Raw genomic sequence first — 15750 nt, 5'->3', positions numbered from 1 at the left:
AACAGAAGGTTCATAGAGAATTCTTAATATGTTAGGATTGCGGGACCTCTCTGCTACAAAGGGCCAGAGTCTGAAAAAGCGATTATCCAGTAAAGTCCATTATTAGACTACCGCGGCATCGATTTATCCCAAGTACCTTTTGGAGAATAGTCATGCAAAATAGCACTGAACAAAAGGTTCTTCCACGTATAAAATGATGTCATAACTGATAGTCGCGATATACGCGAGTACTGAAATGGATACGGGTCAAAAGCGGATCCCCTGCCTCTCATATACTGTATCATTACGACCGTAGGTTCACGTCATCAGTCATCAGCCCGATTTGTGAACCTATTTTAGTTCATGCCATCAAAAATCCGAGGGTGTGAACACCCCCCCCCCCCCGGCAAAAACATACCCTAAAGCGGTATATAATGGCCTAAAAAGGAAGGTGTGAACCTCAAAGAGGAAGGTGTCATCAACTATAGTGGCCAGTGAACTATGCACCGGATGACAGCTGTCAAGCTTACATAATTGACAGTGAACCTACGGTCGTAATGGTACAGTAATCATGCACATCTCGCTTATCTTGCTTATGTTCTTTTTATCAAACTTATGATTAAGCGTTAGGTCATCGTATATGATTGTAATTATCACTCGTAATGACGACCAGGCTGACGTTTCTTGTCGCTCTCGCAAACCTCCAAAGATTTTTGTTTAAAAATACATGTAGCACACTTTGGAGTCTGGAGATCGAGCGGAAAGCAAGGTAGAAATACCCGACCAATGCTGGGGGACTCAGGCAGACCATAACGGTTTATTTCATGCGCTCGTGTTGCGGTGCTTCGCAACAGCCTATTTCTATTCGTGAAATTAATCTGTATACATATATGGCTTTTTTGGTAGCTAAAAGTGATTAAGTACTGTATCAGTGCCCTGGAATAAGTCAGTCCTACAAGATGCAAGGTAGAGCTAGTATCAACCTAAGGTAAAGGAAGGTCCTGACCTGTCGCTACTCCACTCCATCGAACCAAGGGTCACTAAGAAGCTCGGTAGCGGTTGACCGGTGTGATGGATCCAAGCACAAGCACCGTTCCATCAACCTTGTTGTTTCTGTAGCATCCTCGTCAGAGATTATTTTCATCTCGTCGAAACGCGTCTGGATGGATCCACCAAACAGTTTCGGGTTCTTTTTGAGTGTACCTGGGAACATTGATAAATGAGCATCAAAAGTTTCGTATTACGACGAGCACTTACAGTCCGCGTTGAAGTACTCGGGAGCCTTCGGAGAGGCCTGTAGTTGTGCCCCACTGAAGTCTTCCCGAGAATATAGCATCATTTGATAAAGCATGTTCTCCGTCTCATCCAAATCGAATTTTTGATTTCGTTCATGGACAAAGAGATGTTCTGCAGTCACCAATTCAAACACCTCAAGTGATCCAAGTCAGAACCCCACTATCAGCTCGATATTAGTGTCAAACGCGTACGAGGCAACCGAAAGTCCAAATGTCCGCAGGTAGGTCCCATTTCGCTCCCAGATATATTTCTGGTGGTCGTAGAAGAATCGGTATGACTGTGTCGTCGTTGTGAAGCTCCGACGGTTGCGCTGAAATTTTGTGATCTTCTCAATCCAAAAAGGTCAAGACAATACGTACCAGAACCGAAATCACCTAGCAGATATGTAGCTCGCATGGCTTCGTCCTCGGTGATCATGGGCAGCGGTTGGGACACGGCAGACTGTACTATGCCATCATGGGAGGTCTCTGGCTCATGTCTACGCGAGGGCTCCTCTACCATCCACGCTTCAATGTCCTCTGTAGTCATCGTAGTAGAAAAGAGAATGTTGGCAGGTTTGATGTCAGTATGCACAACTCCACGTTCGTGCGCATGCGCGATACCGCAAAGCAAATGAAGAAGTATCCGTTTAGCAAGAGGAAACGGCAAGGCAGTTGTTCTTTCCCTGTAGAGCATTCGCACGTCTCCTCCATATAGAGGCATCACGAAGCAGATGTGTGAGCCAGCAGAGCCTTCTCCAGGAAAAGTAAATTCATCCAGTAGTGGTGGGCAGTGCGGAGAACGGGGTATCTGCGAGATAAGTCGGAAAGCATCAGGCTCCCAGGCAATTGCATGTTCGCACAAATCCGTCATATGGCCAGTCAGTACCTTTACTGCAACAAATGTGTTCTCGCTACGTGGTGTTAGTATATAGCCATTCACTGACAGTGCGGCAGTTGACGATACACTGACATACTATCACGAGCCAGCCAAGTACTTGAGTACGTCCCCCAGCCTAGCTTCCGGACAATCGTGTATCGATGGTCTTTACCAATCTTGTCACCGAACTGGAGTTGCACCCAGCCATAGCCTGCCGCGGCGGGCAAACCAAGACCCTCTGAAGCGAAAGTAAGGTCGATCATTTGGTTGCCCTCCGCGTCGACTGTGAAGCGCAGATTCGTGGGCTCGGGCTGAGTCGTAGAAGGCTTCTGAACATCAGTGGAAAAACGAACAACGCGGGGAGGTCGAAAGGCCCGAGTAAGCAAAGGACGCAAACAGCGAGCGCGTGTCGCGCGGAGGGCACATCTGAACATGAATTCTGGCTTTGCGAAGGCTCAGCTGAAGGGGAACCTGTCTCGTCACGTGGAGCTCACTTTCCATTGCTGCAACCTCCACGTCCGCTATGGTCAGGTCAACAATTATTGTCAGGGCCTCCGATGCTCTGCCTCTTGCCGCCAGCGTCGACGATGAACAAGTAAGCTCTGCGCCTCTACGATATTTCCCAGAACTTCAGCTCGTATACGTGTCACACATTTGTCTTTAGACCGAGCACGCTCTCCAGGAGCACAAGCAACAAGCAAAACTACTCTTCCGACGTATGACACCTAATGTAGAGCCGCGCTGTTCAATAGAGAGCGGGTCATATACACTACAGTGCGTCCTCTAGAAACAACTTGTCCTGCTGTCTTCCCTTGACAAACCTGTCAATCTAGTTACCTCATCTCGGAGAACGTCGTATTTCTGACTATCGCTGACAAGTCGTACCCTCGTAAATTGGCCTTCTCATTCCTTGACGAACTTTCCAAGGAATTTGCAACATCTTATGGTGCCAAGGTGGAGAGCGTGAGGAAGCCCTATGCTTTCGTAGGATTCGGTATGTCACTTGATTCTGCAGAGTGCATTTGTGACGGTCTGATACACAGACACCTTCATGAACAAAACCGCACGGTTGTACCAAGACACACGGACAGCGAATGCGGCGGCGTCTGGGCTGGATAAGCTGAATGATGAGTTGCACGACGTCACAAGGATCATGACCAAGAATATGGAGGAGCTGTTATTGAGAGGAGACTCTTTGGATAGTGTGTCGCTTTCATGTCTTTCACCATTCCAAACTGACGACTATTTCTATAGAAATGTCACATCTCTCAACCTCCTTGCGCTCAGAATCTGAAAAATACCGAAAAGCAGCCCGCAACATCAATTTCCAAGCAATGCTTCGGCAGTACGCGCCCTTGGTTGCTGTGTTCCTACTAGTGGTTATTCTTCTCTACTGGCGGTTCAGTTGAGCGCACGGATCTATGCCCTGTACAGTAGACCTTGGCTCACATATGCGATTTTATTCTCACTAGGATTCTAGAATAATCATATCTACTTACTTTTCGCTTTCGTTAACCGTCGTGAGCATGTGGTCGTCAGGTGGGTGATTGGTTATCTAATCTTGGCCAAAGTATAAGCGCTAGAATCAGAACAAAAGGGCGACAACCGCGTGTATCTCGCCTTTCTTTCTCGCCATCATCAATATCCATCGTTGCCCATCGCATCCAGCTGACGGCCCAGATAAACTTTGTCTTCTCCATTGACAATTTCTGTGAGCAATCAGATGTACAGGTCTACCTCTCCGTACCGCCAGCCCAGTGTGCCTCCCCAGGCGTATTCCCCTCAACCTCAAGCGTATTCTCCACATCCACCAACACATCAAGCGTATTCTCCACAGCCACCGATCCAACGTGCCTACTCTCCTCAGCCTCCGGGGTTCCCTCCCCAACAAGCACCTGCCTTTCCCCAATCTTCCCCTCCCGGCGGTCAGATCGTGCCAGGATCAGTGACTTATACAACATCGACGGGCCCAGACGGTCGAACCAGCTACAACATCTACAGGCGCGTTGCACTCATTACTCTATCATTCTGATCGTTGACCATCTGACTCTTCCTACAGAGCCGTGCCGGCTAGGTTCGTGGCTCCAGTCGTAAGGAGAAATTCAACCTTGACTTTATGAATAGTTATCAGACGCCTAATGGGGTTGTGACTGGCGTCCAATGGATTCCAGCAGAGACTAGCAATGTCGCCCCAACAAATGCCCAACCTGTTTCGCCGGTAAGCACCTATGCAATTCTATATATTGACGTAATATTGAACCCATCATTTGAACACAGGAATTAGCTGCCACCTGGAGTCGAAATTACCTTGGCAAGGAGGATAAATTAAAAGAATGGTATGTGTCGTAGTTATTTGCAGACACGTTCTAGCACACATTGCTACTGTCTTGTCTGATGCACAAAAATACCAGGCAACGCGAGGAAGATAAACGGAGAAAACAGGAGGAGAAGGAATCAGCTAAACGTCTACGAGGGCAACAAGAATTTCGGGATGACGACCGCGCTCGTGAATACGAACGTGAAAGAAGGAAAAGCTTCAGTGCTGGTGCGCAAGGCGCGCCGTTTCCAGTAGGAGCGACTAGTCGTCCTTCTAGTCGTCCCTCTAGCCCCTATGGGACATATGCCGATCCTACTATGGGGGGCGCGCCCCTGTATGGGGGTCGGGGCTCTAGTGGCGGTGTCTATGGGCGCGAACGTAGGCGCAGCAATGCCGCCGGCATTGTTGATGCTCTAGGTCGTCAGATGGACGATATGGACTTAAATCGACCTAAAGAACGCGAGAGAAAAGTCAGCGGAGTAACTGGCCGACCCCGCAAGTACAGCACACACGCAGGCGAGGAGCGTCCCGAAATCTATGCTTCGCCATACATGCGACAAGGCGATGCAGGAACTTACGGTGACTTTGGCAAGTATTCTCCCAATGCTCCCAATGCAGGTCCATCACTAGGAGAATCGCCTTTCATTCCTCCGTATCCTCCAGGCCCCGCTGCATCCCTCGGCAAGTATTCTCCCAATCCACATCAGCGAAATCTATCCAGCGAGCAGCCTTTCATCCCACCAGGCCCATATGGCTTTCCATCGTCGGCGCGGGGCAATGACTTGAATGCTAGATCTTCTTCACCATATAGTAATTCGGGAGGTGCCCAATCTCAAGGCTATCCTCGTGGACATATCATGGAGGGGCCGGGGCAGCCCACTCGTACCAGCAGAGCTCCTTCTCCTTCGCTAGGCGCCCGTCCTGGATCATCTCCTTATAATCAAAATTATGCATTCAACGAACCTCCTGTTGGGAGAAGTCGTTCCCGCCCTGCATCCCCTCGTATGGACGGCGGGTTTTCTCACGTTCCAGGCGGTTCTCCTGAACAGCTACCTCCTCCTGAAGGCTTTTCTCGTCCTATTGACCGCAGATTGGAATTTGCTGCGTTTGACACCATGAAGATACAAAACATGGAAGAGTTCATCCTGACTACTCATCTCCCTCGCATCCCTTTTGTTCTTCAATCTCACGATGTTGACATGAGAGATTGGCAACGCTTGATGAATGTGAGCATTTTAATTTATTTGTTCTCAGAGGTACGATTTAACATTTGTGTAGGATTTATCTCTTGCCTGGAATGGCCGTCTTCCTATCCCGCACGACGGCCGTAATAGGCAGCCACCTCGTCGGACAACTGTAGTTGCAGACATGCTCGATCTTTGGAACACATCGTTCTTCCTTCCTCGCGGCGTCGAGATCATTCTATACAAAGGCCGTGAGCGCCGTTCAGGTCCCAAAGTTGGCTTCATTGACCAGAGCCTTCCGGATGGTGACGATGATGAATCTGACCAAAGTGAATCTGAAGATGAAGACGACGAAAGTGAGTTTGAAGGATATCTTGCAAGGAATGCGGGTACGTATGGACGCCCTCAAGATTATGACCCTGTTATCATCGCCAAGAGGCGACGAGAAAATAGGGAGGCGAGGCGAAAGCAGAGGAAGGACAAGGAAGCTAAAAGAAAAGCCAGAGCTAGGGAAAGAGAAAAGGTCTATGCGTTGTACATGTCTAGTATTCCAGTCAGCGGCGCTGCCCGTCCCACTGGTATGCCTGGTGGGTTTCCCTCCACTCTCCCCACGGCCTCTTCAGCATACGCTTCTTCCGCCGGTACCTACGGACGTCGCGGAGGATACTAAACTTTAGGTACCACTAACCTCAACATAAAATCTTCATCATCTGCTGGTATATACATAGATCTACGGAACCTTTTTCGTTTTTGTTTTCTGGCGTGGGACAAATTAGCAAAATCTATCTCGAGGCATTATTGGTGCTATTGAAAATGTGATGTATGTTACATATATCGCACAATATGAGTCAATAAATTAATAGTATCCGCCTCGTCCACGACTCCGGCCTTGACTGTTGGCTCTTCCATAACCAGAGTTACTGTTGCTGTGATTACTAGGTGGATTGCCGCCTTGATTACCGCCATAACCTCCGTAGCCGCCATAACCGCCATAACCGCTATTACCGCCACCGCCACCTTGTCCACCGTAGCCTCCTTGATTATTACCATATCCGCCACTGCCGCCGCTACTATACCCTCCATATCCATAATCACTTCCATAGGGATCATTACGTGCATACGAATCGTAGTTTGATGTCGGAGGACCACCTCTCGAAGGCGGTGGACCATTACTAGATCCGCCATAAGGCGGTGGTGGACGAGGATTGCCACCTCCAGGGTATCCTCCGTAGCCACCGTAATCCGACACGGGATAAGGTCTAGGAGGAGCATATGTTGATTGTTGATACGAATTCCCGCCCCGACTCCCAGGTCCTCCTCTATTTGACGGTCCACCACGGCCATTCGAATTGTAGTTATTTGACCTTCCATGGAATGGATCATTACGATTCCCACGTCCATTGCGGTCATTGTGAAAACCTCCGCGACCTCTTCCACGCCCACCATTCCTCGTGGTTTCGAGGTCGTTGGCTTGCAGGACGCGGACAGGACGCTTGGCACCTGGAAGTAGTACCGAACGATGTGGCGTGAGCTGCTTGGGGAAATAATATATAACTGATAGTGATCTGTCATTTTTAATATCTGGGAAACCCTCTAAGGTGAGAGGGGAAAAATAGGTAGAGCCAGGGACACAATCCGGACTAGGCAGAACGGACCCAGTCAAAGCTTTGCTTTCTCGGGGGTCAAGAGGTACCGGCTAAGCAAAAGATTCATCAGAATTTAATTTGATGATTATGAAGAAGGGAGCTTACTTCGCTCTTCTTCTTTTTACCATAAAGCGACTCATAGAACGGATATATGGGATGTGATTCTCCGGAGAACATGGTGTTCTCACCCCACTTGTTTCGATGTTTTTCTTCTTCGGTGAGGTTAGGATATTCAATTGCCATAGCGTCGAGAAGCCGTTTTTCATCGATGAATGGCAAAAGGGCAACACCTTGCCATGCCATACGTTTGCCATTCATATCAATCTGAAATGTCGATGGATAGAAATCGATAATTGGAGAATCTTCCTCCGTCATGAATCGCTGAAATACGTGCGGTATGTGTTTACGACTGAGGAAGAATTCAGAGATCATCGATGAAGGCAGTCAAAGAGGAGCGAACCTGGCAGCTGGGAAGACACCCATGAGTTGCTCAAATGGTTTGAATGGTTGCCCAAGCTCAAATTTGATGGATGTCTGTCCCACATTTTCGAAATCGGAGGCGAAAGGGGCAAAATGATATGGATAATACCACTGCCAAGATGGTGTCTAGAAATAGAAAGTCAGAATAGAATTTTGAGCGCGCAAAAGGTTACATACTCCTTGATAATAATATTTTAATACCCAACATAAACCCTCTACGTAACTTTGTGTAAGCCTGTAAAAAAATGAGCAACATTGCAAATAGTCTATATACAACTTGGCCTTACTTTCTCTTGAACTCGACATCACTAGCCTCAACACCGAACTTTTGCTTGTAATACCTCTCCTTGTAACCCGTCTCCCATAATCTGGGTTTGAGATGTGAACAACGTACGATAAAAGATTAGAAAGTTCTACTTGCCTGACTGTATCGTCCTGGGAGACCGTCCCATCGGAATTGACCTTGTAGGCCAGAGGATCATTGTCAGGCGGGACCTCATCATCTTCATTTTCCTCGACGACTACAACATCTTCTTCTTTCTCTACCGACCCAGGCCCTTCCTCAAACTTTCGTTTCTGTCCACTTGTTGGATCCTCTCCACCATCAGGTCGCCGTGCACGACCAAACTCATCTACCTCCATGTCGTCTGCGCTGCGCTCAGCGACGGGCAAAGTACCAGTGGTCATTTCAGTTGCCGTCGTGATGGGTTTCGGAGGAAGTTGCGCTGCAATTTGAGTTGCAGCAGTAATAGTAGCGGGAGCAGGTTTGGGTGGTAGTGACGAAACACCAGACTTCACAGGTTGAAGACCCGAAAGCTCCGCCTTGAGCATTTCGGCTGCACTCATATTGGCCATACGGATAGCACGAATGTTAGCAACAACATCACGGTTGGATCCTGCTAAAGCCTGAGCTGCTACAGGCTTCATCTGGATGGACTCAGGGGTCACGGTAGCCCCCAAGCCAATTGAATCAGATGTGGCAGCAAAATCATACGTGGGTCGAGGCGGTAATGAAGGGTGTACAGGGGCGGGACCAGACGTAAGACCTAGGGCGGCCGAGGGAGCAACAGTCCCATTTCTGAACTGTTGTTCCACTTTCCGGCGCTTGGCATTTTGATCCTGGCGCTCTTCAGCTATAAAATTAAACAGATCAAGTGTTAATAAAGTAGTTCATTTGAGACGAATTACAATTAATGAGTCGGATATTTTCGAAATGGGGGATAAAGATGTATATTTCAAACAGACCTTCACGTCGTCGACGGAAAATGTCGTCTTCTCGTTTCGCTAGTCCCTCAAGAATGATCTGTGCTCTAGCAAGGTCCATATCACCATGATTTGTCAAATAGCCACCCATTCTTGGAAGCTCTTGTTTCCAAATTTTCAGAAGTGTATCAATGGCGCCTTCACGGATCTCAAGAGAGGGGAGGTGGGGAAGAAAATCATTGCCGACAAAGAAAATGAGCAAAACCCAATCATCAATAGCTTGTTCCAGATTGAACTGAACAGGACATGGAAAGTCGAGCTCGACTTCAAGATACTCGCGCAAGATAGCGACATCGAGGAAGATAAATGGTTTTTTGTCCGGCGGAGTTTTTTTCTCTATTTCTGCTTTAGTGCCAGTACACTGGGCCGCATAGTGTCCCTCTTGACCACACATACGACAAGCAGTAGGCTTGGTATCATTAGCAAAGACGTCCTCACGTAGTACCCTAAAGTTGGGTTCATGTGTAGCCAAAGCAAGCATAATCAAGTCCGCATCCTGTACGAAGTCAGTCACAATGATAAACAACTCTGGGATGAAAGACATACCAGTCCATAAATTACGTGTTGAGTGTTGGGATCGTGACCCGGATTAGACCTTTGTCGCCGTATGAAATCCATGATTTTATGTTCACCCTCTCCAGGTACTCCAGCGTCAGATATAAGTACTTGAATCTGTACATTTGTGAGTAGCTGAGATAAGATAAAATTATCAATACCTACATTCTTCCAAGCGGGGTCCGTATTCATTTTTTGTACGACCCAATATCGAAGAGACGTTGCAAGAAGGTCCATGAATGGCGTGCCAGGTGTGATAGCATTGGAATCCCATGCTTCCTTGTGCTCTTCTTCAGTAATTTCTTTCCCCATGGCTAGATGACCATGTTAGTGGTGTACCATTGTTTCATACGACGAAGACATACCCTTCCATATTTTTATTGACTCTTGACGAGCATCTTCTTTCTCTTTGGCATCATGTGATGAACGGAAACGACGTGAACGCTGTTGATTCATTTTGGCACGCGGCGCTACCCCGTCTGAAGAAGATATCAGGACTGTCAAAGCCAACTAACGAGTGTAGGGACCAACCAATCGCCATAAACAATAGTTTGCGGGGGCGAATCATGTTGACGACACGATCCGTGTACTTGAAAACCTCCACCATCATTTCTTCCTCCGTCTCTGGAGCGGGCTGTTCGCAATGATTAGCAACCGAGAATGTGAGGCTGACCAAAACTTACTTTGCCCTCCGGATGCGTGCAGGGATGAACCTAGGATCATTAGTTAGGGAGAAGGGTGCAGCAAGGATATGTAATACTCACAATACCATTCATGTCAAGATATAGGTTGTCAAATTCCACTCCATTGGGGTTTGGCAGTAGCATGTTAACAGGAACAGTCACTTCAACACCATTGTCATCCGGGATTTTGCTTTCCTCCTCCTCTTCCACCGGGTAGACTAGAGTGATATCAGCTAACAGGCAATCATCTTTCAATATTCATGACTCACTGATTTTTGGGTATTTCTTGCTGAGCCATCGAAAAAGTGCGGGTACACCCTGTTTACCTGTTCAATTTATGCACGATATATAGGTTAAGCAAACGCACCATGATTTCAAGAAATAAACCGACGTGCAAGTATGGACTGCAGACACGTCGCAAGAGGCTGCAAGGAAGGGCGAGCAAGAGAAAGTTTGTGTGCTGAATCAATGACAAACACCCAAGCTACGCCGAGCGTCACGTGGATTGATATTACCGCTGCTCCTGACTCACTTTCGAGTCTGATATTGATAGTCCAAACGATGCCTGTACCAGCCCTTACCGATCCCTCGACATCGAATCCTGCTGATGAACAATCCAAAAAGCCTAACGGACAGTCCTCACAAAAGTCTATGACCAAAGCTGAACGACGAGAGCTTCAGGAAAAACAGCGCGCAGCTAAAGCAGCACTTAAAGCTCAGGGTGGTACAGGACAATCGAAAGCTCCGAAAGCGGCAGTCGCTGCTCAAAAGAAAACTCAACCTGGAGAGACATCGAAGCACGGAACTCTAGCTGGAAAGGATGCTGCTACCGTAATGGACGACGCTACAGGCGGCAAATCTGTTTCTCGAAGTTTACGGATCTTCAAGCATTTTGGGCTACCAAAGCCCGTTAGCCATGTCAAAGGTGACATTCATCCGGCGATTATCAGGCTTGGTCTACTTTTCTCGGAATTCAAAATCTGTGGAGCAAATGCCAGATGCATCGCTACTCTAAGTGCATTCAAAACCGTTCGTCTTCATGTGTCTTTATCCATCGTTGCGGTTGGTGATTGTTACACAGGTCATCCAAGATTATACCACACCTCCAAATCATACCCTCTCGCGTCATCTCATGACACACCTCTCACCCCAAATCACACACCTCGTCACCGCACGGCCCATGTCAGTTACGATGGGTAATGCAATCCGACAGTTAAAACTCGAGATCAGCAATTCAGATATTGATATGGTTGAGCAAGATGTGAGGAAACATGTATTTTTTATTCTGGCCGTCCCTTGACATTCCTCTCAGGCGAAAAATGCACTCTGTGACAAGATCGACAATTATATTGGGGAGAGAATAATAATCGCGGATGAAGTAATTCAAAAGCTTGCGGGAAACAAAATCCAAGACGGAGATGTGATCTTGACATATGCAAGGTGTGTTCAGGTAATCGAACTCGTTGAATCTCTATCAATTTGAGTCGCAGATCATCTGTAGTAGAGAAAATACTCTTGAATGCTCAAGAAAGTGGGAGGAAGTTTTCAGTCGTCGTTATTGACTCACCGCCACTTCTTGAAGGTCGGTCTTTGATGAATTTATCTATAATCTGCTTTATCGTCTTGTAGGAAAGGCTCTTCTTACTAAACTCACCAGCGGACCCAATCCGATATCTTGTACATATGCGCTCCTTCCCGCTCTCCCATCATTAATCACCGAAGTTACAACTGTGCTAATTGGTGCACATGCTCTTTTTTCTAACGGTGCCGTTTACTCGCGAGCCGGAAGTGCCCTTGTCGCCATGATGGCTAAAGGCCATGGTGTACCAGTTATGGTTTGCTGCGAGACGTACAAGTTTAGTGAGGGTGTAATGGTGGATGGGTTTGGCAAAAATGAGCTCGGTACGTCCATCTCATACTCCCATTTTTTTTTTTTTCGTCTCCTTTTGGTTTTGGTTTTGTTTTGACGAAATGTGTAGCGCCTGCGAAAGTAATAAAGTCAACTGGACACCCTGAAGCAGCTTCACCTTCCCAAAATTTGGAAATTCTCAACCCTTTGTATGACCTCACACCTGCAACCTTCATCACAGCTGTCGTTACCGAAGTCGGATTGATCCCACCAAGTAGCATCAGTTCTATTCCACTGGCACTTGGGAAAACTACATTGTGAATATGCTCCAATTATGTTATACTATAGTCTAGATTCTTGCAAGGCGATTGTAGCAATATAATGAGTCGAGGATATAAAGTCTGGTATGTGGCGGTTCCGGCCTATTATTGTTGGTCTTGTTTATCGGAGGACTTCGATGCCTGATTGCGTTCTATCAATTTTTGTTTGACCCAGTCAAAGGTGCGTTCCGTGACATGTTCAACGGGGTGGTCAAATAGATACGGAAGCACAGGGACAACTGCCAGTCCGGTCACGGTAGGGCCCCAGGCTTTAACTCTTGGACTAGTTGCATTGACAAAGAATCGCTTCGATTGGGAGACAACGGTATGAATAGTCAGAGCTGGTAATGCCCTGATATGTATTGCTTATCAATGACAGGCTTCGTGTTCATGTGAAATGAGACTCACATAGATGCCATGGACTGAAAAGTTGCTCGTTCAACGGCCGAGATAGCGAGCCGAGTTGGTTCTGAGAAATTAGTAGCTTCGATAGGGCTCGGACCACGTCTGTGAGCTTTGTACGTTTCATATCCAACGTCCCTTGTAATACGTAGTACGTCAAGTAAGCGGTGGGAACATGACCAGGTTAACCATACGGCTACTCACCCTGACAGATAAATCCAAGAAACGCCATAGGCAGCTGTGACAACCCATGGGGGAACTACAGGACGAAATGCTTCCCCGACGTCGCTGGTCTGATTAATTTTGTGGGGTGAAAAATGTCAACGTTAGTGAAAGAAGTAGGTAGCGTACATAGGCAATATAGCGAGTGCCGGCGCGGAGTGCGGTTCTGAGGCGAGCTGCATAAGCCAAGTAGCGAACATCCGAGTCGGTAGTGCTGGCATCCGTGTCTGCGAGTTTGTCGACTTTGTTCTCGACTTCCTGCCAGGACATGGTCGAATTCGGAAAACAGTCGCCGACGTTGCCGATGACGAAAGGAGGTGGCTCGGCCCGCCAAGCCAAGTCATCCACGGCGTCACGTGAAACGCCCAACTCAGCACTCCACCGTCGACCACGACGTCGCCATCCTCGCCCACGACGCAGTCCCCGTCGAGCTCGACCCCCCACTGCACCCGCCAGCATGGATACTTGTACCCACAGCGCATCTCCTCGCCCAGATGACCATCTGCCTCGCGAGCCGTCCCCTCCTCCTCAGGACAAGATATCGGCTTATTACTCTCTTGTCTTTCCTGGCTGGACGTTCTACATCCAAATGCTATCTATCACCATTGGACGGCGCTGTGCTCCAAATGCGAATGCACCCACCTCGTCTACCGCAGAACAGGCCGCTGTCGATGTGGATCTGGGAAACCTCAGAAGCGTATCGCGCTTGCACGCGAAAATAGAATACGACCAGGAAGAGGACCGGTTCGTACTAGTCGTCATAGGCCGCAACGGAGCTTGGGTCGACGGCGTATGGTGCGGTGCCGGTAGTCGAGCGACGTTGGGCGAAAGGTATGTTCGTTTTTCGGTCAACATCCGAAAAATACTTCAACTGAAACTGTTCCGTCCTCCCAGATCTCACATTCAAATAGCGTCTCGGACGTTTACATTTGTTCTCCCTCCTCCTTCTCCTCCTGAAGATACCCCTTCCCCAAGTTCTCAGTCATCAGCCAACCGCGCACGTTCGCCTTCCGTAGATATCACGTCAATATCTCCACCTTCTTCCCAGCCATCCAATTCCCCTCCTCCACGGAAAGTAAAGCTTCCGCCGCCATCTCCAGAGCCCCAGATCGATATTTTGCAGGATCACGATGTCCCGGAACGACCGGAATTGCCCAATTCCAACTCGATAGGGAAAGGCAAAGGTGCCATTTCGAAGAAGCGCAAGAAGGGAGATGTCGACCCTCTGCCTCTAAAACGTCCCGACGTCATGCCCCCCAAGCCTCCTTTTACCTACGCTCAGTTAATCCACCGGGCCATCAAGGATATTGATGGCAAGGCTACCTTACAAGAGATATGTAACTGGATCATAACAAATCACGACTATTATAAATATGCCGACAGTGCTTGGATGGTGAGTATCTTGATTGAATAACCAGACATGGTATTAATTATATTGCAGAGTTCCGTACGCCACAATCTTTCCTCTAATCGCGCATTTATGAAAATGGAACGGTGTGGTGGAGATAGAGGGAAGGGCTTCTTCTGGTCTATTGACGGAAAGTATGCCCAAAATCTAGAGGAGCAGGAAAACAGAGCCTTGCAGAACGGGTCTCAGGCTGGCACTCAAGATGGTCTTGGAAAGCCTGGGAAGCGGAAGGATAAATCCACGAACTTGGAGCCACCGCTGAAACGGAGTATCAAGGGCGAACCGAAGGGTCCATTACCCCCACCACTTACCTCTGCCCCTCTAATCCCGAAATCGACAAGTAGTGCCAACACAAACACAAACCCAAATCCGAATGCCGCCACTGGTGTCTTTTCTTACAATGCCCAAGCTCATGCCTCTTCTTCTGTCCAGCCGCAACGTTCAACTACACATCCAGCGAATCCTACAAATCCTTATGCAGCACTCGCTCATGTCAATTGGAACCCTCAATCATCCTCATCTTCAACGATCACGAAAGCTATGACTTCGATACCCGTCCAGCCTCATTCAATCACCCCACCGTTAAATTCATCGACGACATCCACATCTACTGTAACACCTTCTGCTCCCACTTCAACAAAACCGATACTACCACCCATCAACACTAATTCTGTACCCGATGTCGTTCTTCCTATCGTACTTGGGCCTATTCCCTCGACACATCCTGATTATGTTCCTGATCATCCCAACAACTCGGCGAAAGTCGGTTATATGATTCTACATGAGCGGAAGTTGATACTTGATCCGGATGTATTCTCCGGGTTGACGTCCGAGATGCTCAAAGAACTGGAGAAGATGGGTGCCATGGCTGCAGTTAAAGTATTGACTGCACACATGGTTCGTGCACTAAAGGAACGACGAGCGAAGACTAAGATTAAGGACAAAAGTGCGAAGAAGGCTGCTAAAGCCGCCAAGAAAGCCGCTGCTGCTACCACTTCAGCTATTGCTGAATCAAACAACACAATTCTTTCCGAGCCTGCTTCAATAGCTGTTGCAAACGCTTCACCGGACGGCACCATCGTTGACCCCGGCTCACCCATCATCATCATTGACGACTCTGAAGACGAAGGCCCGGCTTCGAAACGCAGGAAGCTGAACGATGGTGGGACAAGCACCATAGAAATGGCACCAGTAGCCGTGTGACTATCAGTCATCTTCCTCTTCCCTATTCTTTTCCTGGCGGCTATGATAAACATACTCGTAACCTTATTTCCTCTGTTGTTCGGTA

At 48.0% G+C, this 15750-nt stretch overlaps 7 protein-coding genes across 7 annotated transcripts; 4 read left to right on the top strand and 3 right to left on the bottom strand.

Annotated features, from left to right (window-relative positions):
• Window positions 1–818: 818 nt before the first annotated feature.
• On the bottom strand, window positions 819–1814 carry AGABI2DRAFT_202444 (hypothetical protein). The gene is made up of 4 exons (XM_006459883.1): window positions 1635–1814; window positions 1467–1585; window positions 1237–1408; window positions 819–1182 (listed from the first exon to the last, which is right to left on the bottom strand). Exons 1-4 carry the CDS (start codon window positions 1801–1803, stop codon window positions 992–994), a joined length of 651 nt encoding a protein of 216 aa, XP_006459946.1. The 5' UTR covers window positions 1804–1814; the 3' UTR covers window positions 819–991.
• A 372-nt stretch (window positions 1815–2186) lies between these two features.
• On the bottom strand, window positions 2187–2549 carry AGABI2DRAFT_191729 (hypothetical protein). Its single transcript, XM_006459882.1, has one exon. It carries the CDS (start codon window positions 2394–2396, stop codon window positions 2193–2195), a length of 204 nt encoding a protein of 67 aa, XP_006459945.1. The 5' UTR covers window positions 2397–2549; the 3' UTR covers window positions 2187–2192.
• Window positions 2550–2631: 82 nt separating this feature from the next.
• Window positions 2632–3641, top strand: AGABI2DRAFT_202441 (protein transport protein Sec22). Its single transcript, XM_006459881.1, has 5 exons — window positions 2632–2728; window positions 2798–2907; window positions 2967–3127; window positions 3177–3335; window positions 3388–3641. Exons 1-5 carry the CDS (start codon window positions 2657–2659, stop codon window positions 3540–3542), a joined length of 657 nt encoding a protein of 218 aa, XP_006459944.1. The 5' UTR covers window positions 2632–2656; the 3' UTR covers window positions 3543–3641.
• A 128-nt stretch (window positions 3642–3769) lies between these two features.
• On the top strand, window positions 3770–7185 carry AGABI2DRAFT_202439 (hypothetical protein). Its single transcript, XM_006459880.1, has 6 exons — window positions 3770–4134; window positions 4193–4207; window positions 4258–4351; window positions 4411–4469; window positions 4545–5676; window positions 5729–7185. Exons 1-6 carry the CDS (start codon window positions 3857–3859, stop codon window positions 6302–6304), a joined length of 2154 nt encoding a protein of 717 aa, XP_006459943.1. The 5' UTR covers window positions 3770–3856; the 3' UTR covers window positions 6305–7185.
• A 2098-nt stretch (window positions 7186–9283) lies between these two features.
• On the bottom strand, window positions 9284–10659 carry AGABI2DRAFT_191725 (hypothetical protein; the record flags this gene model as incomplete). Its single annotated transcript, XM_006459879.1, has 9 exons — window positions 10629–10659; window positions 10531–10579; window positions 10343–10479; window positions 10262–10291; window positions 10110–10212; window positions 9944–10057; window positions 9744–9892; window positions 9570–9695; window positions 9284–9519 (listed from the first exon to the last, which is right to left on the bottom strand). Coding segments are annotated over exons 1-9 (945 nt in total), but the record flags the coding sequence as incomplete, so codon positions are not given.
• Window positions 10660–10786: 127 nt separating this feature from the next.
• AGABI2DRAFT_184446 (hypothetical protein) lies at window positions 10787–13353 on the top strand. The gene is made up of 9 exons (XM_006459878.1): window positions 10787–11290; window positions 11343–11522; window positions 11574–11701; window positions 11752–11843; window positions 11891–12163; window positions 12241–12782; window positions 12839–12970; window positions 13037–13125; window positions 13184–13353. The coding sequence occupies exons 1-6, from the start codon at window positions 10823–10825 to the stop codon at window positions 12429–12431; spliced, it is 1332 nt and encodes a 443-aa protein (XP_006459941.1). The 5' UTR covers window positions 10787–10822; the 3' UTR covers window positions 12432–12782; window positions 12839–12970; window positions 13037–13125; window positions 13184–13353.
• Window positions 13354–13433: 80 nt separating this feature from the next.
• Window positions 13434–15720, top strand: AGABI2DRAFT_184444 (hypothetical protein). The gene is made up of 3 exons (XM_006459877.1): window positions 13434–13885; window positions 13949–14447; window positions 14496–15720. The coding sequence occupies exons 1-3, from the start codon at window positions 13512–13514 to the stop codon at window positions 15663–15665; spliced, it is 2043 nt and encodes a 680-aa protein (XP_006459940.1). The 5' UTR covers window positions 13434–13511; the 3' UTR covers window positions 15666–15720.
• The last annotated feature ends 30 nt before the right edge of the window (window positions 15721–15750 follow it).

This window comes from Agaricus bisporus (genome assembly GCF_000300575.1).
Source record: "Agaricus bisporus var. bisporus H97 unplaced genomic scaffold AGABI2scaffold_4, whole genome shotgun sequence".
NCBI lineage: Eukaryota > Fungi > Basidiomycota > Agaricomycetes > Agaricales > Agaricaceae > Agaricus > Agaricus bisporus.
This window is presented reverse-complemented; position numbering and strand designations above follow the sequence as displayed.

Excerpts from the sequence above, each read along its gene's own strand:
- AGABI2DRAFT_202444 (XM_006459883.1), bottom strand. The coding sequence starts at position 1,803 with ATGACTACAGAGGACATTGAAGCGTGGATGGTAGAGGAGCCCTCGCGT. Across the intron at positions 1,409-1,466 it reads TTTGGACTTTCGGTTGCCTC|GTGTTTGAATTGGTGACTGC; the intron begins GTACGCGTTTGA and ends GGATCACTTGAG. Across the intron at positions 1,183-1,236 it reads CGAGTACTTCAACGCGGACT|GTACACTCAAAAAGAACCCG; the intron begins GTAAGTGCTCGT and ends CAATGTTCCCAG.
- AGABI2DRAFT_191729 (XM_006459882.1), bottom strand. The coding sequence starts at position 2,396 with ATGATCGACCTTACTTTCGCTTCAGAGGGTCTTGGTTTGCCCGCCGCG.
- AGABI2DRAFT_202441 (XM_006459881.1), top strand. The coding sequence starts at position 2,657 with ATGGTCAGGTCAACAATTATTGTCAGGGCCTCCGATGCTCTGCCTCTT. Across the intron at positions 2,729-2,797 it reads CCAGCGTCGACGATGAACAA|ACCGAGCACGCTCTCCAGGA; the intron begins GTAAGCTCTGCG and ends ATTTGTCTTTAG. Across the intron at positions 3,128-3,176 it reads CTATGCTTTCGTAGGATTCG|ACACCTTCATGAACAAAACC; the intron begins GTATGTCACTTG and ends TCTGATACACAG.
- AGABI2DRAFT_202439 (XM_006459880.1), top strand. The coding sequence starts at position 3,857 with ATGTACAGGTCTACCTCTCCGTACCGCCAGCCCAGTGTGCCTCCCCAG. Across the intron at positions 4,352-4,410 it reads ATGCCCAACCTGTTTCGCCG|GAATTAGCTGCCACCTGGAG; the intron begins GTAAGCACCTAT and ends ATTTGAACACAG. Across the intron at positions 4,470-4,544 it reads GAGGATAAATTAAAAGAATG|GCAACGCGAGGAAGATAAAC; the intron begins GTATGTGTCGTA and ends CAAAAATACCAG.
- AGABI2DRAFT_184446 (XM_006459878.1), top strand. The coding sequence starts at position 10,823 with ATGCCTGTACCAGCCCTTACCGATCCCTCGACATCGAATCCTGCTGAT. Across the intron at positions 11,291-11,342 it reads CTCTAAGTGCATTCAAAACC|GTCATCCAAGATTATACCAC; the intron begins GTTCGTCTTCAT and ends ATTGTTACACAG. Across the intron at positions 11,844-11,890 it reads CTCACCGCCACTTCTTGAAG|GAAAGGCTCTTCTTACTAAA; the intron begins GTCGGTCTTTGA and ends ATCGTCTTGTAG.
- AGABI2DRAFT_184444 (XM_006459877.1), top strand. The coding sequence starts at position 13,512 with ATGGATACTTGTACCCACAGCGCATCTCCTCGCCCAGATGACCATCTG. Across the intron at positions 13,886-13,948 it reads CGAGCGACGTTGGGCGAAAG|ATCTCACATTCAAATAGCGT; the intron begins GTATGTTCGTTT and ends CCGTCCTCCCAG. Across the intron at positions 14,448-14,495 it reads ATGCCGACAGTGCTTGGATG|AGTTCCGTACGCCACAATCT; the intron begins GTGAGTATCTTG and ends ATTATATTGCAG.